This window comes from Miniopterus natalensis, chromosome 8 (assembly GCF_054644295.1).
Source record: "Miniopterus natalensis isolate mMinNat1 chromosome 8, mMinNat1.hap1, whole genome shotgun sequence".
In the NCBI taxonomy this organism is placed as follows: Eukaryota; Metazoa; Chordata; class Mammalia; order Chiroptera; family Miniopteridae; genus Miniopterus; species Miniopterus natalensis.
This window is the reverse complement of record NC_142088.1, coordinates 11,514,037-11,540,679: the sequence shown is the minus strand read 5'-3', so window position 1 is coordinate 11,540,679 and position 26,643 is coordinate 11,514,037. Positions and strand designations below refer to the sequence as shown.

Here is a 26,643-nt window from a genome sequence, read left to right as displayed (position 1 = left end):
CCGCGACAGCTCGCGAGGCAGGGCAACCGGCGGTTAGCTGCAGGCGTATCGTGCTGGCCCAGTGCAAGGAATGCCGGGTGAGGTACAGGAGAGGGATCCCTATATTTGGACTTGTCAATAAATATCGCTTCCCTCCCCCACCTGTCCAAGCTCTTTGATATACATAGGGAGAGGGTTGAACTTCACTAGATAATCTCTTGGGTCTTCACCAGCACTTGAGCTATTTGAGGGCTGTGTCTCCCAGCCCAGCCAGCGTGGCTCAGTGGTTGATCCTCGATCCAGGAGGTCAGGGTTTGAGTTCGATTCCTGGTCAGGACACATGCCTGAGTTGTGGGCTTGATCCCCATTAGCGGGTGTAGGAGGCATCCGATCAATGACTCTCTCTCATAGATGTTTCTATCTCTTTCTTCCTCTCTCTAAACTCGATAAAAAACATTTTTAAAATTTTTTTAAAAAAAGAAATGTGTCTCCCAAGCAAAAACCCCATGGTCTGACCTCTTCCTTTACCTCCTTCTTGTCTCATTTCTCCCTCCCTCCATTCCCATAATTATGCTTCATCACCACTGAGAAGCTTGAAATCCCTCAACTCATCTTGTACTTCGTATAACTTACAATTTTTGAGCTGGATACTTGAGCCTGAAAAATTCTCCCCTTGCATTTTCCCCAAGCCCAAATCTTCCTCTTGCTAAGGGCAGCCTCAGTGCTGCTTCTTACATAAAGCCCTTCTCACCATCCCCAGTCAGAATTATTTCTTCCTTTTTGCTCCCATAGCATTGTTTTAATCTTTATTACAGACTACCTTCTGCTTTGGATTTTAGTAATTACATAAGTTTTTATTTATTTATTTTTAAAATATATATCTTTATTGATTTCAGAGAGAAGAGAGAGGGGGAGAGAGATAGAAACATCAATGATGAGAGTCATTGATCTACTGCCTCCTGCACTCCCCACACTGGGGATAGAGCCAAAGCCCAGGCACATGCCCTGACCGGGAATCAAACTGCAATCTCCTGGATCATAGGTCTATGCTCAACCACTGAGTCACACTGGCCAGTCTACATATGTCTTTTTAAACCATGAGTGTCTTGAGAGCGCAGGGACCCTGTCTTATCCATACCTGTAGTTCCAGGATCTTGTGCATGGGAAGCGCTCTATAAATATTTAAGTGAATGCTGGAGTTCAAGTATAGATAGTTCACAGACAAAATCTCATTTATTCATTCATGACCCCTGCTCTGGAACAGTTAGGCCTAATTAAGAGAAGGAAAGGCAACACACCTATTGGGAAACAAGACATCATGTGGGTCCATTTTACACACACACACACACACACACACACACACACACACACACACACACACACACACTCCCTAGGAGAAAGTAGAGCCTGGGAGTTGACTCTCCAGCAAGCTGGGAGATAGGGCAATCTAACCAGGGCAGAAGTATGAGTCCTGCAATTAATGGGATCTAAGTTCTTCTCTGTAAGACCTGGGGCACTGCTCCCCCAAACCAGGCAGCAAGTCAACTGTCTCTTCTGGCTCAGTGGGCCCTCCTTCCTCATTCCCAGGGTCTTCAGGCAGTGGGCAGAGGCAACGGAAGGGCTGGGGGATGCAGGGACACAGGTTTTGGAGGGGGAAAGGAAGCTCATACTCTTGAGCAGCCTTCCCCCTGGACTTCTGAGACATCCAGGCCTTTTGGGCAATGAAAGGGGGCGGTAGCCCTTGACCCAGGCCTCGCTCAAGCCGTGTGCCTACAAAATAGAGAGGTTGGTCAGGCCATTGCCCAGACCAGGGAGTGATGACTTCCTGGCCACTCCCAGTCTGCTAGGGCCTGGCCTCAACTTACCAGGAATGGTATTCTCTAGGAGAAAGCCCAAGAGTCCTGCCAGGAAGATGGGCTCTGCGAGCAGTGAGCGAAGTAACACATCCAAGGGACTCCAGCCTACAGGATGTTGAGACCAGGCAGGAGGGGAACCCTGAACCTATGCAAGGCCAAGGTGTCTTGTACTACCAGACCTAAATCTAAGTCTTGGACTAAGGACAGATCTTTCTGAATTGCTGTTCCATCCCCTTTGTCCCTCTACCCTTCATTTCCCATACCCAGGCCCTTCCCACAGCCACATGCCCTCCAGATATGCTTTGATAGTTCCAGGCTCCCTGTCTCTGGAAAGTTTTGTATTAAAATTCCCAACCTTATTTCCCATCTACCTTCTGTGCTCTAGCCTGGGTTTTTCAACTTCAGTACTACCAATAATTTAGACCAGGTAATTCTTTGAGGGGGGCTGTCCTGTGCATTGTAGGATATTTAGCAGCATCTCTCTACTCACTGCATGCCAGTAACAATCCCCTTTTTGTAACAGCCAAAAATGTCTCCAGACATTGCCAAAATCATCCTCAGTTGAGAACCACTGCCGCTTGCTAAGCTGACCTAACTAAGCTATTGCTGCTCTCAAGACATCCCCTATGACTTCCTACTTCTATGTCCTTGTTTATGATGGTTCCTCCAACATATGTGTTTAAACCTTACTATCCTTCAAGGCCTGCTCAATGTTACTTTCTCCATAAAACTTACCTGGATCATCTCAAACAACAAGCCATCTCTCTCTTCACCACTGAGCAGAACAGCTCTTTATCTGAGCCTTTCCTGTTATGTGCCTACACATCTAATTTCTTCAACTAGACTGTAACATCTGGAGGCACCAAGGAACTTGCATGGTGCTCAATAAATATTTGCTAAACAAATGGATGAATTGCCTGGCCAGGTGTGGCTCAGTGGTCAAGCATCAACCTAGGATCCAGGAGAATGTGGTTCAATCCCCAGTCGGGCGTGCAGGAGGCAGCCGATCAATGAGGACTCTCATCACTGATATTTCTGTCTTTATCTCTCCCTCTCCCTTCCTCTCTCTGAAATCAATAAAGATATATATATATTTTTTAATGGATGAACTATTTATATGAAAACCCAGAGAAGGGTGTGGGGCCTGCACCTCGAGCCTTAAGCCCTTGCTTTCCTGATACTGAGCAACTCCTCCCCCCTCCCTCCCACCTGTGCTCAGCAGGACTGGAGCTTCACGAAGCCACCTTGGCAGCAGAAGGGCCATGAAGATGGAGAAGCCAACAATGAAAACATTCCGCCCAGAGTCAATGTCAGCCAGGTGGAAGCTGGAGAGTCCAGTAGACAGAACCACGGCCTGGGTCACGCCCAACACTCCACCTGTCTCATAGGAAAGCAACCAGAGGGGTTGAGCCCAGGCTGGCACAGCAGGGAGTATTGCAGGGTGGGGCAGATTGTGATGGAGAGAGATGACCAAAAGGCTCATTTCTGCTTCTGCTAGAAACCCAATCAAGGACTTCTGTTGGGCTGAGAAAATGGAAGGTGGCTGACATACATATCCCTGTATCAGAAAAAGAGTGCCAGCCACAGCAACCAGTTGGGCTACGGGGGGGGGGGGGGGGGGGTACTAGGTCAATACCAGTCCTGCTGATACATCCACTCACCAAGAACAGGCAGCGGAACGGTGGTGAGGAGCTGGGCCAGCCTTGGGGAGAGACCAAGCCCCATGCAGAGCAGCCCCACCAAGCAGGCCACTCGCCGAGATCCCGCCTACACGAAGAAGAGACGTTAGAAAACACAGCCCCCTCCTTGACTATTCCAAGTGTTTTCCTGGTGGCCTCTTCTTATCATTTGAATCCCAACTCAACTGCTACCCTTCCAAGAAGCATCCCCAAGCACTCTACCTAAAGGGGCCTCCTTTACTCAACTTTACCTTGTTTATGCTTTTTTCTTACATTGTCTGCCTCTCCCTCTCTGAAGTCCCCAAGAAAGCAGGGACTTTATCTGATTCATTTTTTACTGGAACCCCAGCCCTGGTACAGTGCCTGAGGCATAAAAGGAGTTTAATATTGATTTGGTGTCTTTCTTACACTCCTAGCCCCTTACCATTTCTAGGCACCTCCCTAAATGAGAGCACTGATGCGAAGTGCCTAACAGGAGCACAGCACGCAGCTGTCAGTCAGCGTGAGTCCCCTTCTTTCTGTACTTCCAGCACCTCCCATCCTGTCCACATACCTGGAAAAGACTCACTGTGCCCATGTTGGGGAAGCTGGATGCAGTGCCCATGGGGCTCCCCAACAGCCCAGCCAGCACACTTCCCAGGCCCTCCAGGCTCAGACCCCGACTGCAGGCTTGTGGAGGTGGAGAAGGCAGATGCAGCAGCCGGCCACACAGGGCGTAGCAGCCCAGGGAGCTGATGGAGGTGGCCAAGGCCATGGAGAGGCCTGCAGCCAGAGCCCGCGGTGTCAGCAAGGGCCAGACCCACTCAGCTGAAGAGGGAGAAAGTGTCACTTTGGGGCCAGACTCAAGTCCGGAGCATCTCCGCCTCCAAAGGACTGTGCTACAAGAATCCTAGAGGCCCCATTGTCTTTGAAGATGTCTTAGGACATCAAACTATTGGGATAAAGACCATCTCTTTACCCTGGTCTAAAAGGCCCTCTTTGTTCTGACCCTTACCTCTCTCCCTTTAGCCTCATCTCCCACCACACTCTGCCTGGCTCCCTTCACTCCAGATATACTGGCCTTGTTTAAGGCCCTTGTATTTGCTGTGTTGCTGGCCACCACAGGGCTTTGGCATATGCTGTTCTCTCCACCTAGAATGCTCTTCTCTCTTCCTTCACCCAGTTAGCTCCTACTCATCCCTCACATCTCAGCTCAATGATCACTTCCTCAAGAAGACCTTTCCTGACCTCTCTGATAAAGTCAGACTCCCCAGTATGCTCTCATCACACAATATACCTCCCCTTTGTTACACTTACCACATGCAATTCTGCATTTACTTGGATGCCTATTTAATTAGTATCTGTATTGCCCAACAGATGATAAGCTTCATGAAAACGGGTACTATGTCTGTCATATTTATCTTTATGTCCTGTATCAAGTACCTAGCACTTAATTGGCACTCAACAGATGTTCGTCAAATTGATGAATGAGCAAATTTCAGATACAACACCTCAAAAGCAACCTTTACACACAGGTCACTGACTCAAATGCCTGTGGGGTAGGTAACATGAATGTGTAAAGGGTAGGGGGTACCAGCAGGGAGCAGTGGGATTTGCAGATACCTCTTAACACTAAATAAAACATCTGTGGTGAGGGACGGGCATTGCCTCAAGAATGACAATTTCCCTTCCCTGTGTGTTTTGAGAAAACACAAAATTTAACTCAGATATGAAATTCATTAAGTCTTGAGTTAAAAACAAAACAAAACACAGACACTTTTATTTCAGTAAGAGAATGGAGAACTAGGAGAAAACGTACTTGGGCGAGGCAGCCAAAACCACGGTGACTCAGTGGGGGCAGACAGCTCCAGGGGGCTGAGACCCAGAAGGGCAGAGATGATCCACACACAAGCCACTGGGACCAGTACCTGAGGGGCGAGACTGAGATGGAAAAGAGCCCCTCCCCCAGATCCTTCTGGGCCAGCTTTAGAGGAGTAACAAAGGCCAAAGGGTAGGGGGTGGGTCGAGGACATGTTCCATGCCAGCCCTTCTAATCTTGACTGCCCCTGCCCAGAGCCCCACGTACCGAGAGGAGCCGGAAGGCAGGGATGTGAGTGCAAGTTGAAGAGGTTGAAGCTGGTCTCCAGGGGCATAGGGGTAACTGGCAGGAGCCCAGGTGCTGAGAACAGACCACCATGAGCAGAATAAGCCTAGGAGAGAGATGGAGTTTGAGAGGCAGGAGGAAGCAGGCATCCTGAGGCAGGTAATGGAGGTAGGAGTGGCAGAATACCATAAAAGAGGGTTCCAGAGAAAAAAGCCCCCATGGACGGGGAAGGAGGGCAGCTTAGGGGTCAGCAGGAGACAGTGTGAAAGTTAGGGAGACTAAATGGATCCAGCAAAAGCCCTGGATTCCAAATCCACAAAGTTGTTCCTGCTCAGATGGCTGTTCAGTCTGGTAGGGCCAGCAGCTATGCCCTCCCCCATCCTGCACACCCCACTGGTCACCACCCCAGTCTCTCAGGACTTACGTACAGCAAGGCCAGCCCCCAGTGACCAGAGCAGAACAGGGCCACCTCCCTGTGAGCAGAGAGTCCTGCCACAACCAGGCTGGGGGCCAGCACCAGGGGTCCACAGTGGAGGAACAAGTAGCCAGGAGCTCCCAACAGTCCCAGCGTGCCCTGCAGCAGCCCAGACACCACCACTGCCCCAGACACCTAGTGGAGTGGATGAGAAGAACAGAGAATAGAAAAACAGAGTCCATCTGAGTTGACCTCAGCTGGACTTCCTAACTAATTCCAGGGGCAGGTGCCTCCCCAGAGCCACCCCCACCTCCTTCTCCCAGAGCAGCTCAGTCCCTGCATGATGGAAACCAGAGCCTCCCAATCCCCAAACACTTACCTCTCGGAGAGAAGTGTTCCAGAGTTCCAGGCTACGGCAGCCAGGCCCCTCACACAGGTGCAGTATGTGGGAGGCTGGAAAGTTGGGGACATGAGGAGAGGGAGAGGGAGAGGGAGAGGGAGAGGGAGAGGGAGAGGGAGAGGGAGAGGGAGAGGGAGAGGGGTAAATGAGATGGAGATCCATTGCCATGCAGTCCTAGCTGATGCCTGGCACAGCTCCAAGGCCCCAGAGTGCCTCACAGTCCCACCACTGCCTATTCTCAATCCTGCACCTACCTACACCTGTATGCTCAGATTAGCACCCAACCCTACCCTCGCCCCATGCCCTTGTTCTGTGCTCACAGTTTCCAGGTGTCTGGATGGCCAAAGGCAGCTTTTGGTTGGTCAGCACCAGAGCAGGGACAAGGAACTCAAAGGATGGAGCCTGGACAAGAGGCAACCTATAGGAACAGCGGCCCCAGCAGGTCTGGAAACAGGTGGCAGCCAAAAGGACTTCCCAAGCCTCTCCTACCTGCCCCCTCCCCCCTGGGATCTGCCCTCTCCCTCTAGGAAGTCCCTCTTACCTGCTGCCCATCCAAGTTTGCAGGATGGTAGACACACCACATGAAAAGAGGCTGGAGGCCAGGAGGTGGGCAGGGGAGTAAGAGAGTCCTCCTGGGGGTAGGCTTCGAAGCAGAAGCAGGTGGGAGGCACAGAGCAGAGAAGCCAGGACCAAAATATGCTGCAGGTGGAGATATGGGAAGGAGGGTCTTCAGAAACAGGCAGAAATACCTATTTCCAGAGAATTTCTCATGCCATATCTACTCCCCAAATACCCCCTTTCAGCCAGCACCAACTTCTGCACATCTGCCTCCTACCTGCAAAGCCAGAAGACAGCCAAGGCCCCAGGGAGGAGGCCCACATAGAGAGGCCCAAGAGTGGGAAGAGGGATTTTGGACAGCAGGCCGTGGTGGCAGGGGAGCCCTGGCATCCTGGGAGCCCACCAATTGGAGTTGAATGGGATGTGGGTGTGATCGGCTCATGGGGTCCTGCCTTTCGTCTTGTGTTGACTGCCCTGGGCCAGAATTAAGTAAAGTAAGAGGTCAGAGTTTGGGTGAAGTTAGCTGCCTGGAGTGGGGAGGTGGTTGGGGTGTCAATGAAGCAGAACGAAGGAATGAGATTTGGGACAGGACGCGGCTCTTTCACCTTTGCCCAGTTCTTGTGCAAATTCTATCATCTATTAACTGGGAACCATGTTCTGGAACCCTCCTTCAAGAATCTCCATCTAGATCCCCTGTTCTGGTCTCTGTAAAGCAGGATAGGAGGAGTCAGGAGACCTAGAAAATAGATAGATTTCGGACTGTGTCCCCTCCTCGCCACCACAATCTGGAACCATCATTACACTGTAGTCCTCAACCCTGTCAGGGTCAAACCCCTTGGACTCCCTCAAATGGAAATGCATGGGTAATGAATGACACATATGACAACTGACCACACTCTATATATAACGTCCTCGCTGTAATATAAAGGACAAATAAAGTAATTTATGATAAAAGGTATTTCATTATGTGGAAGTGTGGGCCCAACTAAACCAGAACACAATGAAGTGATCCAGCCCCACTCCACACATAGAATCACCATGGATGCAGTGGTTACAATGCCAAGTGATGCTGGTGCTTTCTGGTTGATTCATGACCACAGGCAGTGCTGCCATTGGTGACCTGATGCTCCAAAGTAGTGAATGAGTTCATGGAAAGTAAGTTTTAATTTGCATGGAGGTGCATTCCTGGAAAACTAAGTCTTTTTGAAAATGTACCAAAAGGAGTTTGTGAAGTTAGATAGTTCTAGGGTAAAATATTAACAGGGTTTTCTTATGCAGGATGTGCAGCCAGTCATTCCAAAGTCATCTTGGGAATTCTTCCTAATAAGAGGGGTCCTGAGCATATCAGGATGTCTAGCATTCTGCCCAGGCCTACTAAATGCCAGTAGCATACCTTCAAATTTTTGCATCAAAAAATGTCCCATAAATTTCCAAAATGCCCCCTCAGGGGCAGACAGTACACCCTACTATGGATCATCTTAAGCAGTCCCAAATATCCTCAGCCCAGCTGCCCAGAGAGGTTTTCCTTCTTCCAATAATAACCCAGCCTTGGACTGCTCTTATCACTGACCACCACCACGTGCCCGACTGGATTGGGAGTCAGGATTCACAGGTGTCCTCAGGGCTTGCCCTCAAGCTGTTGGGACCCTGCTGGATACGTGGCTTGGCCTCTCCACAAGATGTGCTTAAGAATCCACAAGGATTCAGAACTTTTGACAGTCAGGATCAACCCCAGGCATGGTACAGTCGCCATCTGTGCCCCATGGCACCCAAGTTCGGCAGCGCTAGTGACCCCGGGGTACTGGGAACAGGGATGAAGGGAAGTTTGAAATGGGAGCCTATGATTATCAAACAATAGACAAGTTCTAAAATGGGCTCAGAAAGAATAAGTGCAAGATGACGGGATCAGGAAGTGGGGAGGCTTAGAAGGCAAATATGGGAAGAAAGTTCTTCCAAGGCTGCCAGAGAAGGAAGAGTCCAGGCCATGCAACTGAAACTGTTTATTGAAACCTCAGTTCTACAAAAGCGTGAAAAACCCAGATACAAAGCAGCGGCCAGAGAGGCCTGTGAAGATAACACCCAGGAGGGGAACTGGAAGAGAGGGAAGCCCAGGAGCAGGGTACTAAAAAGAAAAGGTCGGAAGACAACAGGGCAAGGTTGAAGGTCCCAGCAGTCCCTGGCTCCTTTAGACTACATCCAAGGGGCAGGTGTGGATTGGGCTCCCCAGCTTTCCCCTTGGCCCTATCAATCCCTGGCTCCCTTGCTTCAGAGACATCACACAGACCTGATCAACATTTCCTCCCTCCCTCCCCCACATTTCCCATTTCCCATCTCCCACCTTTACCCTTACATCGCAGGGAACTAAACAGCTAAAGTCTAAAAGAGCCTAAAGGTGAAGAGACAAAGGCTTCTCCTCTGCCCATCTGTGACATGCCCCGGTCACTGAGCTGAAGCTTTCCTTGGCACCACCACTGCCCTGGCTAAGCAGCCAGCCACTGAGGTCTAGGAGAGCGAGAGACCTTTAGTCCTTCTGCCCCTAACCCTCCCCCCCTTAAGCTCCCTCACCCAGAATAACAGGGGACCAGCCAAGGACCCAGAGAGGTAGAAAGGATCTAAATCAAGCATTGCTTCTCCAGGTTATCAAGGACTCCCAAGTCCTCTTCATGCATTCCTTGGGACCCTACCTAGCCTGGGAAAATGAAAGACTTGAGGCGGGCCAGCTCCATGATGCTGAAAAGGGAACATTGCTGGGGCTGTGGGAGCAGAGAAGGCATTGGGCTCCAGGGCCAGGGTGGAGCCAGGCCATGGGAGTGGTACCAGGGGCTTAGGGGCCCCGTATGGTTGGGACGGTGGCAGGCACGACAGGTTGGTGAGTCTTTCTGGAGCTTCTGGCAAAGGGGACAGTTATGGAGAAGAGTGGGAGGGGCAGGAGGGTCTGGGGGAGGCAATGGCGGGGGGGTCAGTGAGGCCAGAAGACTGCCCCAGAGTGAACGCAGCCCTTTGTCATCTTCCAGGAAGCTGGAGACATTAGCAGGAGAAGGCAGGCACTGTGGCACAGGAGAAGGTATGCAGGGTTCCAAGAGGCACCTGGAGGCCAGTCCAAGGTCGGGAGGGCCAGGTTTGAGGCTGCAGGACAGCCCTAAGGACTGGTGTATTACAGCCATCGACGCCATAGCCAGGGCCACACTGCTCACATATGCCATAGCTAATAGGCAAGACAGCTGCAGGAGAAAAGAAGGGTCAGTGCCAAATACCATTCCCCTAAAACCTGCTCCTGACTCTCTTTAACATACCCACCCCTTGCCTCTATAAGTTCAAGTCAGAGCTGTCTCCTGAGCCTTTTAGCATTTGCTTTACATCATCCCACCCACAAACCAATCCCCTCAAGCCTCCTATCTTTCCTGACCCCTCCTCACCTTTGCCAGCCGATGACAGAGGGAGCCCAAGGCCAGCTGCCAGGCCGGCTGCTCCAGCAGCACACACATGTCTGTGTAGGTGTACCAGCCCCGTCGCCGTCCCTGATGCTCAGCCACACTGTTGGGATGGGAGAAAAGACAGAGCATCTGCAACTCTCCTGCAGCTGGTCCAATGGCACCCTCATTCTCCCCGGGACCCACCAGGGAACACTGGGGAACTTGTTAACAGTATAGATTCCTAGGCTGCCTGTTGATCCAGAAACAGGGTGACACCAAGATCTGTATTTTAGATAAGCTTCTCCCATCCTCCCAAAGATGAGCAATTACAAAGAGGGCAGGCAGGTTTGGGAACTACTGTCCTGGGCAATTCTCTTTCCTGTCTCCTCCCTCCCCCCAGTTACATAGACCCTCATCTCTGTCTACCTCCTATGGCTTAGGCCCCAGCCCTTATATCCCTCTTCCCAACTCCCAGAACATACCAGCTCTCTAACCAGCTCAGCACCTCAAAGATCTCCCGAGGGTCAGTGTAGAGACGCCAATCCTGTGGGTATGAGAAGGGCACCAAACCAGGCTCAGACATGAGCCATGGTCATTCAATAACCAAAGCTGCAACAGCTCTATAACCACCACTACGGGTAATACTTACTTGGCACTTACTATGTGCCAAATATTGTTCCAAGAGCTTTTATGTATTAACTCATTTAACCATCACATATCTAGATTCACATTACACCCTCCATTAATGGAACAGGGAGAAAATAATCCTGCAAGTGGTCCATGCCCATAGAGAGCTCAGAGTCTAGGAGTAGAGAAAGTCTGGAAGCAAATAATCAGAATCCAGTAAGATAAGCTCTGACTCAAGAGTGTACCCTGCTGAGCCTGGAGGAACAGGGAAGTGAGGATGCTCCACTTCTGTCCTCACCACACCAGGAACCTCCAAAGGCTATAGTTAGTCCAGAGGGCTAGAAAGGGAAGATATTAACAAGGAAAGACACAAGGAGGACAGGCAGAAAGATAAATGAAGAAACAGAAGGCTGGGAGAGAAAAGACAAAGGATGAAAGGAACATAAGATGGGCCAGGGAAACAGCGAGAGAGAATAGCTACTCACCATAGCACTCAGGAAGCCCCTCTCCAGGGCATTGAGAGTGGGCACAGCCACACCTCCTGCAGCTCCCCATTCATCATTGAAGACCTCCTCCTCCTCCCCTTCATCATAGAGGTACTTACTGGCCACCATCTGCACAGGAACCAGAGGTGGTATCAACAAAGCTCATATTGGGCTCCTAGCTCGCCAGGAAAATGAAGGGGAGGAGTCTTACCATGGAGATCAGGAACAAGTCAGAAGAGGACACATGCTGTAGGTAGTCCGGGTTTCGGTGCCGGAGCCGCTCAATGTACACCAGAGCTAGCATCATAGCACATGGGGAGATGCAAGCCTCCCTGGGTGGTGGAAAGGATCAGTAATTAAACCCAAGGGCCTTTCAGCTCTTGTAACTCTTATGATGCTCATCCCTGTAGTCTTTACATCTTCTCTTTAGAGATAATCATTCCCTTCTTTCTAAGGTCCAAACACTGTCATCCTGTCCCCCTCAATTCCAGGCTCACCGGGACACATGGGCTACATATTTCTTCTGGAGTCGGCGAATAGGGCTGGGGGCTGCCTTCTGGAGCAATTCCACAGCAATGTCTGCAGGGGCAGAAGGAAGACAGAGTAAGCAAACAACCCCCGCCTCCCAAACATACAATACTTCCCACTGCTTTCAGCAGGAGACCCAGATAGATCTATATTATCTGAGGCCTTGGAGATAGAACCATATAAGATGGAGATTAAATTCTCCCACACTGAGACAAAAAGCCCATCCCAAGTTTGAACGTCAGTCCCTTCCAGTAGGAAGGCTTATTTTCCAGTCACTTGAAGTCTTTCACTCTTGTTCATTTGAGAAATAAACATGCCTTGTTTACTTGGGAAACGGATAGTTGATGTTCTTGGAAAATTACGAGTTTCTGGTATACAAAATAAAAATGATACCAATTTTTAAGATAGCAATGCTTTTTACTCATTTGGGCTAAAAAAAAAAAAAAAAAGTTACATATAAACCCAATCCTGGCCCTGGCCAGTGTGGCTCAGTTGGTTGGGCATCATCCGGTGCACCTAAGAAGTGGCTGGTTCAATTCCTGGTCAGGGCACATGCCCAGGGTTGCCAGCTCGATCCCCAGGAGGCAGGCAATAAATGTTTCTCTTTCGTTGATGTTTCTCTCTGTCCCTCTCCCTTCCTCTCTCTCTCTCTCTAAAATCAATATAAAACATATTTTAAAAAAAATAAAAGTACATAAACCAGTCCTTATACGAAGTACCAATGAGCTAGCTATGAAGTGTATACACCTAGAGTCATTTTGGTGCCTGCTGACACCATTTTCATGCTTCTCACTTGCCCAGTCACACAACATTGTCTAACCTGCCATGGGGCTGGAGAGCTCCTCCAGGCTACACTCAGCTTCCCAGTCCCAGCCATAGTAGAGTCTTCTCCGGATCCTGGCACTCAGCTTCTGGTGTCCTGGAAGGAACTGAAACAGGGCAGGAGGGTGGTGGAGGGTAAAGGGCAGGGAAGAGTGTCACTAAAATCCTGGCTTGGGGCTAGAAGGGGGTGCGGGGCAGCAGGCCCGCCTCACTGCTAGTAGGTCGGGTGCCCCACCCAGCCCCGTGTTCTCTGGATTATTTGCCAATGGCAGCCAGTCCACAGGGGGAGGTCTCCTCCTCCCTGAGGGCTCCCCGAGTGCGGTTATCCGAGACAGAGCACCGGCTGGCCACCTCTATCCCCAGTCCTGTACCTCGCAGCTGTTCCCCAGGGCCCAAGCAGCCCGGGCCTCCAGGAGGCACGGCTCGAGCGGCTGCCTCCCAACTCCCGGGCTGACTGTCAGGCGAACTAGTGGCCCCGCTCGGCCCCGAGGGGAGCGCCCGGGGTCCCGGCTCCAAGTGCGGGGAGGCCGGGGAGGGACCGGGCAGCGCCCTCACCGAGAAGTCCTGGAAGCCGGTGAGGGAGAAGGTGCCTTCTTCGTCCAGCAGGAGCCCGGCGAGGTCCATCGCGCCTCCAGCCCCCGCCCTGCGAAGGGGGGTGGGAAGGGGACGAGTAAGTAGTAAGGGGGCTCAGGCTCCGTCCCGGCCGGCCAGTCCACCTGCCCTCCGGCTCCCTCCGCCGGCCGCCGCCCTCCCCAGCGCCGCCCCTCCCCTCTCGCCGGCGGCGGCAGGCGGGGCCCGGGCGCGAGGGCGCCTCTTCCTGTTCCGCCCCGGGCGGGGCGCGGGGCGCGGGGCGCGGGGCTCCGCGGCCGGGGCTCCCGGCCTTGGGCTCGCAGGCCCGAGCGCTTACCTCACGCAGTCGAAGGGAAACCTGGCGGCGAGGCAGCGCGTACCGAGCCAAAGTCGCGCCGCGCCACGCGTCTGTCCCGCGTTTACGAGCCGCGGGGGTGTCGCCGGCGAGTCAGCGATCGGCACTTCCTGCCGCGCGCTGGGCCGAGCCGCCCGCCGCCCCTAAGGCCGGGAAGCAGCTGGGCTCCACGTCCCGGCCACTCGGCGTCCGGCAAGTTCAGAGCTGAGCCCCGCCGTGCTCTCCCGGCATCTGAGAAACGGGGACATTTCCTAGGGAACCACGCCGCACTGAAGAGGCACCAACCCGGCTGACTTTTCGTACTAATGTAGATTCTAATGTCAATAAAACAAAGATGCAGGATCGCGAGTTGCTTCCAATTGTTTTTTAAAAAGGGGAGACATACACACACATAGCGATATACATAAAGAGTTGGAAAGGATACACAAGACACTTAACAGAGGGTGAACTGTGAACAAGGAAGCGGGGAAACTTTTGCTGCATACCTCTTAGTATAGTTTGGAATTTTAAACCTAATTATGTATTTTGCAGGGTTATTGCGGACAGTAAGTGATTCAAGGGACTATAATGCACCTGGTACTTGTAAGCCTTAATAAATGGCGTTAACATGCCCCCAAAGAGTTAAAAGCATTTAAACGAGGTTTTATTTTTAAATTCACCTCCTCACCACAATCTCGTGCTTTGAGCAAGGGGATTGGCAGGAGCTCGGATACGTGGGGGCGGGAAAGTTTAGAGAGACGGGGAGTAAACAACTTGTTTGAGTAGATGCTGTTTTTGAGTCTGTTGGGTCACGCTCTAGGGTTTGTTTACCCGCCGCGAGGAGGAAACTGGGTGGACCAGTACGTCGAGGGCTGAGTAATGAGACGGCGCCGCCCTGCCAGAGCAGAAGCAGATCCCACCGGGGATACTGGGCGTCTGGAAGCCCCCTCCCCTGCCCCTAACGCCCGCCTCGCACCGCACTCCCTAGCTGCCCTGCCTGCACAGGAAGAGGAAAACGGGCTGGGGCGGGGGAACACGCAGACACAGTCCCTCAGACAGGAGGAGACCGACACCACCCAGCACCCGACCCCGGGTCACGGCTCCAGCAGCTAAAACACCTGCGTAGGAGCCAGCCACCGGTGGCCCCTGCGCGCAGGCGCGGGCCACCCCATCTGGGCGGTTAGGGCGCGTCACGTGACAGGCCCGTCGTTCCGCCATCACGTGTTGGACGGCTGCTGCCCCGGCGGCGCTCTCGGCGGCGTGCGCCCCCTTCCGCCTGACGCGCCCCCGGCGGCGGCGGCCGCGCAGCCCTGGCTCCTCGCGGGCTCGGGCGGCGGCTGCGGCGGGGCTATGGCGAGCGGCGGTGGCGGGGGTAACACCGGCGCGGGCGGGGGCCCTGGCCTGAGCCTCGGCCTGGGCCCGGGCGCGGGCCTGAGCCTAAGCATGGGTGAGGCCACCAGCGAGGCGGAGGAGGAGGCGGCCACGGCCGAGGCGGTGGGACGCCTGGCCACGACGCTGTGGCTGCGGCTCCGTGGCTGGGAGGCGGTGCTGGCGGCCGCGCAGCGGCTGCTGGTGTGGGAGAAGCCCCTGCACAGCCTGGTCACGGCGGCCGCGCTCAACGGCCTCTTCTGGTAACGGCCGCGGAGGAAGGGGGCGGGGCCGCGCGGCGCCGGGGAGCGGGGGCGGGCGGGCCGGTACCTTCCCCTTTCCGGGCTTGACACTTGCCCTGGGAATGACCCATCCCCCGGTTTTTAAAGATTGTTTGCGCCTAGGTTCCCCCATGCCTCTGTCTTCGGGTCTCGAGTTAGGCCTGGAGGTTCCCATCTCCGCATCAGTGGGCACTTTTCCGCCTTTTGCGATGGTTGCGGGAGCCACTGTCACCCATTCACCGCTGAAGTGCCTGTCTCTCCCGAAGGTTGCTGTCTTCGTCGTCCCTCCGGCCCATCTTCCTACTCAGCATCTCACTTTTGGCCTATTTTCTGCTGGATCTCTGGCAGCCTCGCTTCCTCCCTGACATCTCAGGTGCGTGTCACTTCTTTCATTTAGCAAGCCCCATTGTGCACTTGCTTTGTGGCTGACCCCGCTGGGTGGGCTGAGTGGTGGGTCATGTACAGCAGGCCGCCTGCCTCCCAGCCAGCACCACCGCTCCCCCAGGTAGGAAATCGAGAATTGCTCCCTTCTCCAAACTGGTGTCACTGTGAATGTAGAAGTTAAGATTGTGGACCCTGCAGCCAGATTGCCTGGGTTCCATTGTCTGCTCAGCCTTTTACCACGTGTGTGACCTTGGAAAAGCCACTCAGTCTCTGTTTGGGTCAAGTTTCCTCATCTATTAAATGGGGCTGATAGAACTTCATCAGGAGGTGTCGAGTAAGTGAGTTAATACATGTCATGTGCTTGTGATAGGACTTTACATGTGGTGGGAATTATATAACTGTTAGCTCTTACTGTTTTGTTTTTAATTTGTGTATTTACTTAGTAGACTTTTTGGAGAAGCTAGGTGCCAGGCTGTGTGCAAGTTGCTTGGGATGTAAACGTGAAAGGATGTAGTTCCTGTGCTTGAAAAGGGTAAAGCCTAAAGAAGGAGACACATACAAACAACACAACATAATGCTCCCTGCAGTTGGCATCTGAAGAAAGTTCTCTGGGACTGCAGAAGAGGGGCACCTATGTCTGCCTTGGGGAATGGCTCCCAAAGCCCCTACCACTCAGTAACTTGTCCCCCTCCTCTCTCTATAGCATCATCCCCAGAGGAGCCACACTCTGACAGGTGAGTGCAGGCCACCTCTTGAAGACAAATGCCCAAATCCTGTCTTGCTTTGGTGCCAGTGTCACCATAGTGCAGGGCAACACTGCAGCTTCTTAGGCACAGACCCCAGCATAGTGAATGGATTGATAATTAGCTTGGTCCTAGGTTCCTGTGTAGGTGTTTGAGTGCCTGCTCCTTCGGGAGCACAGGGTTGGGAGCTCTGGGCTTTGCTTCCCTGGACCAGGACAGCCTCCCTTTGGGAGGTAGGGCTATCCATTTCCTTAGACTCATTGGCATTCTCAGAGGGATTTGAGTGCCTAGGAAGCTGGTATCTGAGGCCTCCAGGGGTCATGTCATGTCTCCCCAGTGAGGGTGCGGGGTCAGGCGCCCGGCCGCACCTGCTGAGTGTGCCCGAGTTGTGCAGATACCTGGCTGAGAGCTGGCTCACCTTCCAGATTCACCTGCAGGAGCTGCTGCAGTACAAGAGGCAGAACCCAGCTCAGGTAACCTCGCCCATGTCATACAACAGTTCCCTGCACTGTTGGGGGGGGAAAGTGGGGGATGGGGAGGAATGTTTGGACACTGAAGGAAGAGACCTGGTGCCTACTTAAGGCAACATTCACAGCTAGTAGCCTGGTCCAGGAGACAGTCTCACCTCAGGGAATAAGCTGATGTTCTGACACTATTTCCTGCCGAGGCAGACCAGTTTGAATTTTAGGTGTTCGGCGGTGTCTATTGCAAATTTCCTGAACTGGTGGTCTTGAGCCTCCTCTTCACTAGACTGGATCCCTGCATACTTAGAGGGCACACCTCCCCTTTTCTTACCCAAATGAGTGGGGCGCATACCTCAGCCCAAGTTCTTAGACTCTGTGCTCTCCTCTGCAGTTCTGTGCTCGAGTCTGCTCTGGCTGTGCTGTGTTGGCTGTGCTGGGACACTATGTTCCAGGGATTATGATTTCCTACATTGTCTGTGAGTAGGGTCTACTTTGCCCTTCCCAAAGCCCTCCTTGTCATCTTTCCCTGGACTGACCTAAAGGGAGGACTGTGCCCTTTCTTTGCTCAGTTACCCACTTAGAACGATTCCCAAGGGATGCTATAGTATTAGCAACAGTAGAAGAATCATCAGGGGAGGAGGGCAGGGGATATGGAGGGAAGAGGTTGGTACAGCCTCAGGAAGGGACCTTGTCTTCAGCCCTTTGTTTAGCATCCAGTTGGCTAAGGGCCCTTAGGAAGTAAGCATAGGGAGCCCTGAGTGGATGCTTTATCCCCTAGTGCTGAGTATCCTGCTGTGGCCCCTGGTGGTTTATCATGAGCTGATCCAGAGGATGTACACTCGCCTAGAGCCCCTGCTCATGCAGCTGGACTACAGTATGAAAGCAGAAGCTGACACCCTGCATCACAAACACGACAAAAGGAGTAAGGGGCTCCTTACTCCTAACCCAGGGGGGAGGGAGTTGGCTTATGGCTCATGAAACACCGTGGAATGTAGATATTCTCCAGTCCCTTGGCCATCCATGTTTGTCCCCTTGCTTGGTGAGTACCTGCTGCTCTTGCTTCTCTAGAGCGGCAAGGGAAGAACGCACCCCCTGGAAGTGATGAGCCACTGGAAGACACAGAGAGCGAAAGCGAGGCAGAACTGGCTGGCTTCTCCCCAGTGGTGAGGTCCAAGGGAGATGGGGTGTCAAGTAGAAGGCTGGGGGGAGTCTCTGCTTTAGAGCAGACACCTCGAGGGGTGGAAGTTGGTGATGGGCTGCTCCTAGAAAATTGGTTCTCTTATCCCCTCATCTATTGTGTTCATCCTGGTTCTCCTGCAGGTGGATGTGAAGAAAACAGCACTGGCTTTGGCCATTACAGACTCAGAACTGTCAGATGAGGAGGCATCTATCTTGGAGAGTGGCGGCTTCTCAGTATCCCGAGCCACAACTCCACAACTGACTGATGTCTCGGAAGGTATGGGAAACCCTTTGCCCTTCCTGGTCTTCCTGTTCCCTGTTCTGAGATACTGACCATACTCTCTGATTGTTGCCCCATAACTGTTTTCTTTGGGGAACTGACCCTCTAATTCTGCTGCAAGATCCCAAGAGACTTTAACACCTAAGGCCTAGCCCAGCATTCCATGTCCTGACTTCGCATTCTTGAACATATTAGCCTATTGTGGCCACTCAGAACAGCAGACCCATTCCTGATCCTTTGTTTTCTGCACAGATTTGGACCAGCAGAGCCTGCCAAGTGAGCCAGAGGAAGCCCTGAGCCGGGAGCTGGGGGAGGGAGAGGAGACAGAGCTGGCCCCTCCCGAAGACCTGCTGGCCCCCCCTGAGGTCCTCTCAAGGCAAGACCTGGACTTGGAGGAGGAGGAGGAGGAGGAGGAGGAAGCTGTGGCGGCCAAGGAAACCTTGCTTCGGCTCTCATCCCCCCTCCATTTTGTGAACACGCACTTCAATGGGGCAGGCTCTCCCACAGATGAAGTGAAGCTCTCCCCTGGAGGACCAGTGGAGACACTGAGCCCAGAGGCAGTGAGTGGTGACCCCACCACTCCCTCGAGCACCCTGTCACCCCTACTTTGCCTTGCCGAAAGTGACCCGGTCCCTTCCGTCTCAGTGCTCCCACCCCTTCCCCACGACTCTCCCCAGCCCCTGCCTGCCCCTGAGGAAGAAGAGGCACTCACCTCTGAGGACTTTGAGTTGCTGGATCAGGGGGAGCTGGAACAGCTGAATGCAGAGCTGGGGTTGGGGCCGGAGACATCCCCAGAGCCCCCTGATGCTCCACCTCCTCCACCCCTAGGGCCCAACACCCTCTCTCTGCTACAGTCTGACCAAGAGGCTAAGGCCATGGCAGAGCCGTGAGCCATGGAAGGAATTGCAGGCACAGTAAGGCTTCCTGGCTATGGGTGTCACTGTTTCCTCCTTTCCCTACTACTCTAGGAGGGGCAGTACTCTAGGAGGGAAGCTGGCTGTTAGATGGTAGCTAGTCCACCCTCTGCCTACCTGCCTGCCTGCTGTCCTGGGCCTGCTACAGTGCCTGGGATTGGTTTTAAGTTTGTAAATAATTTTACATTTGGGTTAGTGGATGTGAATAGGGCTAGGGAAGTTCTTCCCATAGCCTGCACTTGCCTCCCTGCCTCATCTCTATTCTCATTCCACTCTGCCCTAAACCCTGGTGGTCTGTGCTTTTCTTTTTCCTCCTATCCTCAGGGACCTGTGCCGGTCTGTCCTCATGTCCCACTTGGTTGTTTAGTTTAGGCACTTTATCATTTTTCTCTCCTGTCCTGTGCTCCTCTCTGCTTTATTTCCTTGCTGTGTCCTGTCCTTAGCAGCTCAGTCCCCACTCTGCCAGCTCCTCCTTCCCTGGCTAAACTTTAAGGAGGCTCCTGTCTGGGAGGTACAGACTAAACCCGGGGTGGTAGGTCAGGCCAGTAGTTGAGCACTTAGGTCACTGTAGCCCGTGGAACCTCCACTGCACCCTTGGCCTAGTTCATCCCAGCTTTTCATGATACAGCAGAGCAGGGATCCAACAACACGTGTACCAGCACTGTGTTTGTGAGCAGGAGTTCTTGTCTTGTTGGATGGGAGGAGGGACTTTCTTACTGTCCCAGGGAAGATAAAGGGACCTGCTCGGCTGGGCCATGGGTACTTCAAGTGTGGTGGGACCCCCTACTAGGTCAGGAAGTGAACAGAAACATCTGTGCAGGTGTTGAGTGGAAAAATAAAATGTTAATTGGCTAGAACTGCTGTTGGCCTGCCTTACTGTGAACTGCTTGCCACACTGCTCTGTCCCATCCTAACCCCTTACTTCCTTGTCCCCAATCTTGTTCCTGGTAATTTACCTGGAGCAAAACAAGGCCAGAAGCCCTAGCCATCTTCCCTGGCAGTGTCATGTGTTCAGTGAGATTTAGCATGATTGAATAAAGTGTATTCAGGAGGAAATTGCCTCGTCTTCCCAATCAATAGAACTTGGGGACCATAACTTGTTTTCCACTGTTTCCTACAGCCTTAACACTGTCTTCTTAAAAAGTTTTTACCCATCTACATGCTAATAACTAACTGGCTCAACCCTGATTTATCTTTACTGGGGGGACCAAACAAGCAGGACCTGTATCTGTATCAAAATTGATTTCAGGCCAAAGAACACTAAGGAAATAATATCTACCACTAATTGAATGGGTAATATGTGCTTCACACTCCTAAAAATGATTGTTACTTATTAACTCATTTTTTCCCCTCAGTCCTGAGATAGATACTGTTACTTGCTGCATTTTACAGACAGGCTAACATTCCAGAATGTTATAGTCCTAGTAAATAGTGGATCCAGGAGCCAAACCCAGGCAATCTCGCTCCAGCAATCACACTGGAACAGGAAGCCCCCTATTCATTAATAGGGCACAAATGGAGAGATGCTCAAGGACATGGAAACTGGAGAGCCAATCTAATACCTCAGCTTCACAAAGAATGGATGTAGCTATCCTTGCTCTTCGGGGAAGAACATTAGAGAAAGCCCAGAACTAAGCAGATGGCCTCCTTTGTGAGCACATCCCCAGCCTTCAGCTGGAGGTACCATGTGGCAATCCTACCTGACTCTGAGGTTCATTTATATGCCACACATCCCCTAAGCTTTGAAAATGTTTTTCTTTCCATTTTACATTTGTCTGAGAGAAATCAGGGATGATTGAGGCCCTGTCCACTTCCACTGAAGGAACATAAGCTTTTCATCATCTAGAAATTTCAGAAGAAAATGGAAAAACATTTCTAATCAACAAACAGGCAAAGAATTAACTGATCAGAAAGACACTGGCTTCCATGTACCCCACCTTTAGTCCATTTTATTATTAAACTTGAAATTTGAAGACAGTATCAGAAGCCTGTAGTTGGATCAAAACTGACCATAGGTTTGGAGTTCCATGAGGGTCAATTCCTGACATTCACCCTCGTCTGATGGTTGCTACGTGTTTGTCTACAATTTTTTTTTTGTTATCAGTTGTCCGGGCCATTTCCTGCCCTTAGATGAAAGGGACAAGAAGAAAGCTTGTCACATGAGTGAAAGAAAAATGAGCAAAAATGTGAAACCTACAATTAGGCTAAACAAAAACCAGTTGAAGTACAGGCTGGGGGAAGGAGAGTTGGTTATATGTTTACATTGTGAGCAGTGCACTTAACTATACATTCAAACAGCCAACAGTGTAATATGGCTGCTCAGAAAACAATTTTCAGCTACATTACTGGAAATATACTTTCCCAAGCAAAGAGGATAATACCCATGGTGCACTGTGCACAAATTAGAATGCTGCCAGAGGATGGCTTGCTACGCTTGTGGACAAGTTGACAAATTGCAGTGTTCCCAAGAGGAGATTCCAGAGGCGAAGGCTGAAAATTGTCATGAGGGAACTATGTTGAAAGAACTGAAAATGTTTAAGCCAAGAAGAGACCTGAGTTGAGTCACATTAGCTGCCTTCAAACTTTGAAGGGTTATCTGTAGGACTTAAGAGGGCAGAAATTAAATCTTTGAGAAGAGATTGATTAATAATAGTGCTAGGCATAATTTATTTTTCTGGTCAAGAAATATTGCTAAACAGTAGATTTAAATGACCTTTGTAAGTATATAAGATCAAGACAGAGATCCTAAGAATTGTTTATTCCATCATGGGAGGACGGCATATCACCATGTTGTTTTGCTTTTAGTGTCCCAACTAGTCCAACTAAAATCTTGGACTTGCTCCACCTATTCCCTTAAATGTTTTTTTCATTGGGTCTGTCGCTGGCTCCCTTTTCTTTGCATTCTGCCTTGGCAATTTCACCTGTTCACCCGCTTAGTTTCCACTCATATGCTAATGACTATCTTAGCTCCTTTCCCAGAGCTTCCTATTAGGCATCTCCGCTTGAAGGTTTAACGGGTACCTTCTACTCGGCATACCCCAAACTGGACATAACCTTTTTCCACTGTGCACTTCGCCACCGCCACCACCAGCGCCTCTCCTAAACACATAGGCTTTTTCTGTATTTGCCATCTTGCCTCCAGCACCACCAGCTGTAAAGGCCAACTTCTTCCTCATTCCACACCAAGTTCATCGCCAGTTGCTAGTTTGATGTCCAAGTTATTTCTTGATTCTGTCACCTCCATGACAGCCCTGATGTACACCCTCTTCCTCTCTCAGCTGGCTCACTGCAACAGTTTCCCAGCCCACACTCCTGTCTTCCACCAAAATTCACGCCCGGCGACATTATTTTAACATACTGATTTAATGACCTTTCTGCTACTTCATATTAATCAAAGGCTTTCCTCCTACGAGATGTCATCCAAGCTCCCTGACATGCTTAAGAAGCCTGAGGTGTGCCCCTGCCCTGTCTTGTTCTTTACACTACAGCATTCAACCCCAAACAGCTTGTCTTTCTCTCTGTTCAGCTGTGCTGCCCTCCCTGACCCTGCTCTACACACGCACATACCCTAACCCTCTGCTTGGAAACAAACACTTCACTTGTCTTTTAAGTGCTTTACATGTATCCTTTTATGTAATCTTTACCACCATTCTTTGATGTAGGAGCTTATTCCCCCACCCCATTTTACAGATGAGGAAATTGAGACTTAGTGAAGCAAAATGTCTTGTCCAAAGTTACACAGCTGGCTGTGATTACAGTACTGCTTTATTGTATTTTTTTAAAATGTTTTTATTGATTTCAGAGAGAGGAAGGGAGAAGGAGAAAAAAAATCAATGATGAGAGAGAGTCATTGATCAGCTGCCTCCTGCATGCCCCCTACAGGGGATGGAGCCCGAAACCCCGGCATGTGCCCTGACCCGAAATCGAACTGTGACCTCCTGGTTCATAGATCGACACTCAACCACTGAACCACACCAGCCAGGGCTGTTTTACTGTATTTTAATATTCCCACATATCCTCATATTTTAAAGTACCAAAGTAGAATTTTAGTTGAGTTAAAACTGTTCTTTCAACATTAGAAAAAGAAATCTGAATTCTGAACCATTTATAAATGGAGTATAACTGCATTAAAATTTTCAACACACAAAGGTTTATTTGTCTAAAAAGCATCACTGCATTCCACAGACTTCAAAAAAGGGGAAAACGTCAATGGACAAAACAAACTTTTATTACAGGAATAATTTTTCCAGTTCAAAGATACTTCAAACAAGTAGAATTGGGAACAGGACAACATTAAAATTAATATAGGTTCCCTGAATAAAAACCTCAATCTATTTCATGAAATTAAGATAAATATAAATCAGAAATTTTCCATTTGAAACCAAAACTAGAGCTTACTAGAAATTAAAAGAAAAAAATCACATCCACCTAAAGAAACAAAAACATTTGCTCAAAAAGATCTCCTCAAAGTTATCAAATAAGAGATGATGGTTTCTCCTCTCCATCTTCAGTTGTGTCTGGTGATTGGTTTCACTCTCTCTAGAGAGTGCACCTCCTGCCTTGTGTTGGGGCGGGAGAGGGCCAGTCACCTGGCTGCCTAGATTAGAGGGGGGCATCTGGGAATGTAACTGGTCCTCATACAGATTTTAAATTCACCCTTCTGTTTTCAGAGGTCCTTGTTGCTTCCCAGCCTGAGCCTTTCCAAGGCTCTGCAGTCCAAACTGGCTTGTTCCTCGGTTAGCACTTAGGCTCCCGCTTTCTCAGATCCCCTCCTAGCCTCTTGTGCACTGTCTCCTCTGTGCCCTGCTTGCGAGGGGCTCTGTAACATTTGCACTGGCCTTCCCAGGCCCTTTCCGGGGCTGGAATACCTTTGGCATCTTGTCTTCCTGGAGAACCCTTGCTGTCCTCCCAACCTCACTCCTCAGCGTTACTGCCTTCTGCTTCTGTGTTCCCATAGCCTTACATCTATTAGAGTGTGGTTTTCAAACTGGGGGTCATGAATTAGTGGGCCATGAGATCAATTTAGTAGACCTTAAATAGCATTTATTTTATATGTTTATTGGGATGAAATGTAAGATATATTTCTTACTATGGGTCAGGTTAGATAAGTGTGAAAGCCTCTGTATTAGGGCACTTTTCAATCTGAAGTATTTGTTTATGTGCTTTTACTACTAGACCTTGAATACTTAGGGGTAGAGAACAGGAATTATTCCCCTTCTCTATGCCCAGGGCCCGTGAAAGATCTGACAAAATACTTAGTGGATTCTATCAAGCATATATGAAATCACTGTGTACCCTGTAAAGTCATCTGAAGTAGAATTCACAGGAGAGGGCACTTGAGGACAAGTAACTGAGTATTGTCACAAATATTGTATATCACATACCTGAGACTGAGGCTGACCTCAGGGTGGTCAGGGCCACGCGGATCTACAAGTCTCCTGGGTTCTAAAGCCAGTTATAATCCAAGAGCTTCCCCAACCTGTTCATCTTACTTAGATATTTAAATACCTTGCACTAATAGGGTGTTTGATTGCAGGCACACCTCGTTTAATTGCTCTGTGCTTTATTGTGCTTCATAGATGTTTTTGTTTTTGTTTTGTTTTGTTTTAAAAATTGAAGGCAAGTCCCTCCACCAACGAAAAGAGTACAACTCGATTTATTGCATGATATCTCTGAGGTATGCCTGTATTGATAACCTGTGGAGAGATTTGGAATTTTCCACAAACACTCTAAGAAACCACCACTTAATAATCCTCTTTTCAGTTGTTTAAAGAGTTACAGATTTGGGGAGGCGATACTGTATAATGAAAGAACATGGGACTTAAAGCAACACAAAAATCTGGGTCCAGATCCCATCTCCATAAGCAAGGGGTTATCCCATCTCAATCTCAGGGGTTTTTTGTGTTTTTTAAAAATATATTTTTATTGATTTCAGAGAGGAAGGGAGAGAGAGAGATAAACATCAGTGATGAAAGACAATCATTGATCGGCTGCCTCCTGCATACCCCTGGCTGGGGATCGAGCCTGCAATGGGGACGTGTGCCCTGACCAGGAATCAAACCATGACCTCCTGGTTCATAGGTCAATGCTCAACCATTGAGCCACACCAGCCAGGCTCAATCTCAGTTTTTTTCTCTGCAAAATGGGAATACACAATAGCTACTTCAAAAGGTTTTCATGGGGGATTAAATAAGCTAACACAGGAGTAAAAGCAAGACGGGACAGTTAACAAAAACCATTTTTCTTTCTGTTTCTGTCTGTGCTGATTATCTGAGAGCCTAGTGAGGATGCAAACCATTAACCAATTCCATTAAACCAATGAGACGAACTGGGCGGGAGACATCCCTGCTGACATCCTCACTTTGACTTACTCTGCTTTAAACCTGTTGGTGCTGAAAAAGAGGTGCTGGCTCTGACTATGCCTGCTACAGTAGTGTCCCTTTATCCACGGTTTCATTTTCTTCAGCTTCCGTTAACCACGGTCAACAGCAGTTCAAGAACATTACATGGAAACTCCAGAAATAAACAGTTTATAATTGCGTGCTGTTCGGAGTAGCGTGATGAAACCTCATGCCATCCCCTTCCACCCCACCCAGAGCATAAATCCTGCCTTTGTCCAGCGTGTCCATCCTGAATACACTCCCAACCGCTAATCACTTAGTAACCCCCTCGGCCATCACGGGATTATGTATTACAGCGATTGTGGACTCACCCTTATTTTACTTAATAATGCCACATGTGCATAACTTTGATTACAGTTTATTGTTATAATTGTTCTATTTTATTATTAGTTATTGTTAATCTCTTACTGTGCCAAATTTATAAATTGAACTTTATCATAGGTATGTATAGGAAAAAAACAGTATATATAGGGTTTGGTACTATCCACAGTTTCAGGCATCCACTGGGGGTCTTGAAACGTATCCCCCATGAATAAGGGGGTCTACTGTAATTTGTATAGCAGCCAGTTTCCCCTTTTCCAGTGGGAGGCTGCAGCTGTTAGCCACAGCTGAAGCAGAAAGATGCTGAGAAGATCTGCGTATGCTGTGTTGGTCTACAAGGAAAGAGACTAAGCAATGCTCCATTGTTAATTGATATCTTCTGACACAGCTTGTGGAAAATGTGATTGGATTTCTCTCAGTGTTCTCCTCTACTCCTCTACACAGCAAGCAAGGAACCCACATCCAAACTATGTATTGGAGGCTGTACTTGGTCAATTTATCAATTTATCACCCATTTTAAATCTTTAAAGCCCCTTGGCTGTTGATCAGCACAAACAGC

General features: G+C 50.2%; 3 protein-coding genes across 5 annotated transcripts; 1 reads left to right on the top strand and 2 right to left on the bottom strand.

The window, feature by feature from the left end:
* Positions 1-1,359: 1,359 nt before the first annotated feature.
* Positions 1,360-7,620, bottom strand: SLC23A3 (solute carrier family 23 member 3). Of its 3 annotated transcripts, none has more exons than XM_087819584.1 (12): positions 7,248-7,620; positions 6,954-7,111; positions 6,709-6,830; positions 6,392-6,465; positions 6,026-6,207; positions 5,580-5,703; positions 5,313-5,421; positions 4,068-4,321; positions 3,497-3,602; positions 3,045-3,212; positions 1,845-1,940; positions 1,360-1,749 (listed from the first exon to the last, which is right to left on the bottom strand). In XM_087819584.1, the coding sequence occupies exons 1-12, from the start codon at positions 7,410-7,412 to the stop codon at positions 1,457-1,459; spliced, it is 1,851 nt and encodes a 616-aa protein (XP_087675710.1). In that variant the 5' UTR covers positions 7,413-7,620; the 3' UTR covers positions 1,360-1,456. The 3 variants fall into 3 exon arrangements, with proteins under 3 accessions (XP_087675710.1, XP_016052393.2, XP_016052394.1); XM_016196907.2 differs by having other exon boundaries at positions 6,733-6,830; XM_016196908.2 differs by lacking the exon at positions 4,068-4,321 and having other exon boundaries at positions 5,313-5,358; positions 5,580-5,672; positions 6,733-6,830.
* A 1,335-nt stretch (positions 7,621-8,955) lies between these two features.
* CNPPD1 (cyclin Pas1/PHO80 domain containing 1) lies at positions 8,956-13,840 on the bottom strand. The gene is made up of 9 exons (XM_016196825.2): positions 13,753-13,840; positions 13,401-13,488; positions 12,844-12,952; positions 11,993-12,074; positions 11,707-11,827; positions 11,496-11,624; positions 10,866-10,927; positions 10,387-10,504; positions 8,956-10,191 (listed from the first exon to the last, which is right to left on the bottom strand). Exons 2-9 carry the CDS (start codon positions 13,467-13,469, stop codon positions 9,655-9,657), a joined length of 1,227 nt encoding a protein of 408 aa, XP_016052311.1. The 5' UTR covers positions 13,470-13,488; positions 13,753-13,840; the 3' UTR covers positions 8,956-9,654.
* A 1,259-nt stretch (positions 13,841-15,099) lies between these two features.
* RETREG2 (reticulophagy regulator family member 2) lies at positions 15,100-20,219 on the top strand. Its single transcript, XM_087819583.1, has 9 exons — positions 15,100-15,380; positions 15,665-15,771; positions 16,486-16,516; positions 16,863-16,998; positions 17,381-17,465; positions 17,768-17,911; positions 18,058-18,152; positions 18,310-18,445; positions 18,701-20,219. The coding sequence occupies exons 1-9, from the start codon at positions 15,100-15,102 to the stop codon at positions 19,336-19,338; spliced, it is 1,653 nt and encodes a 550-aa protein (XP_087675709.1). The 3' UTR covers positions 19,339-20,219.
* Positions 20,220-26,643: the final 6,424 nt, after the last annotated feature.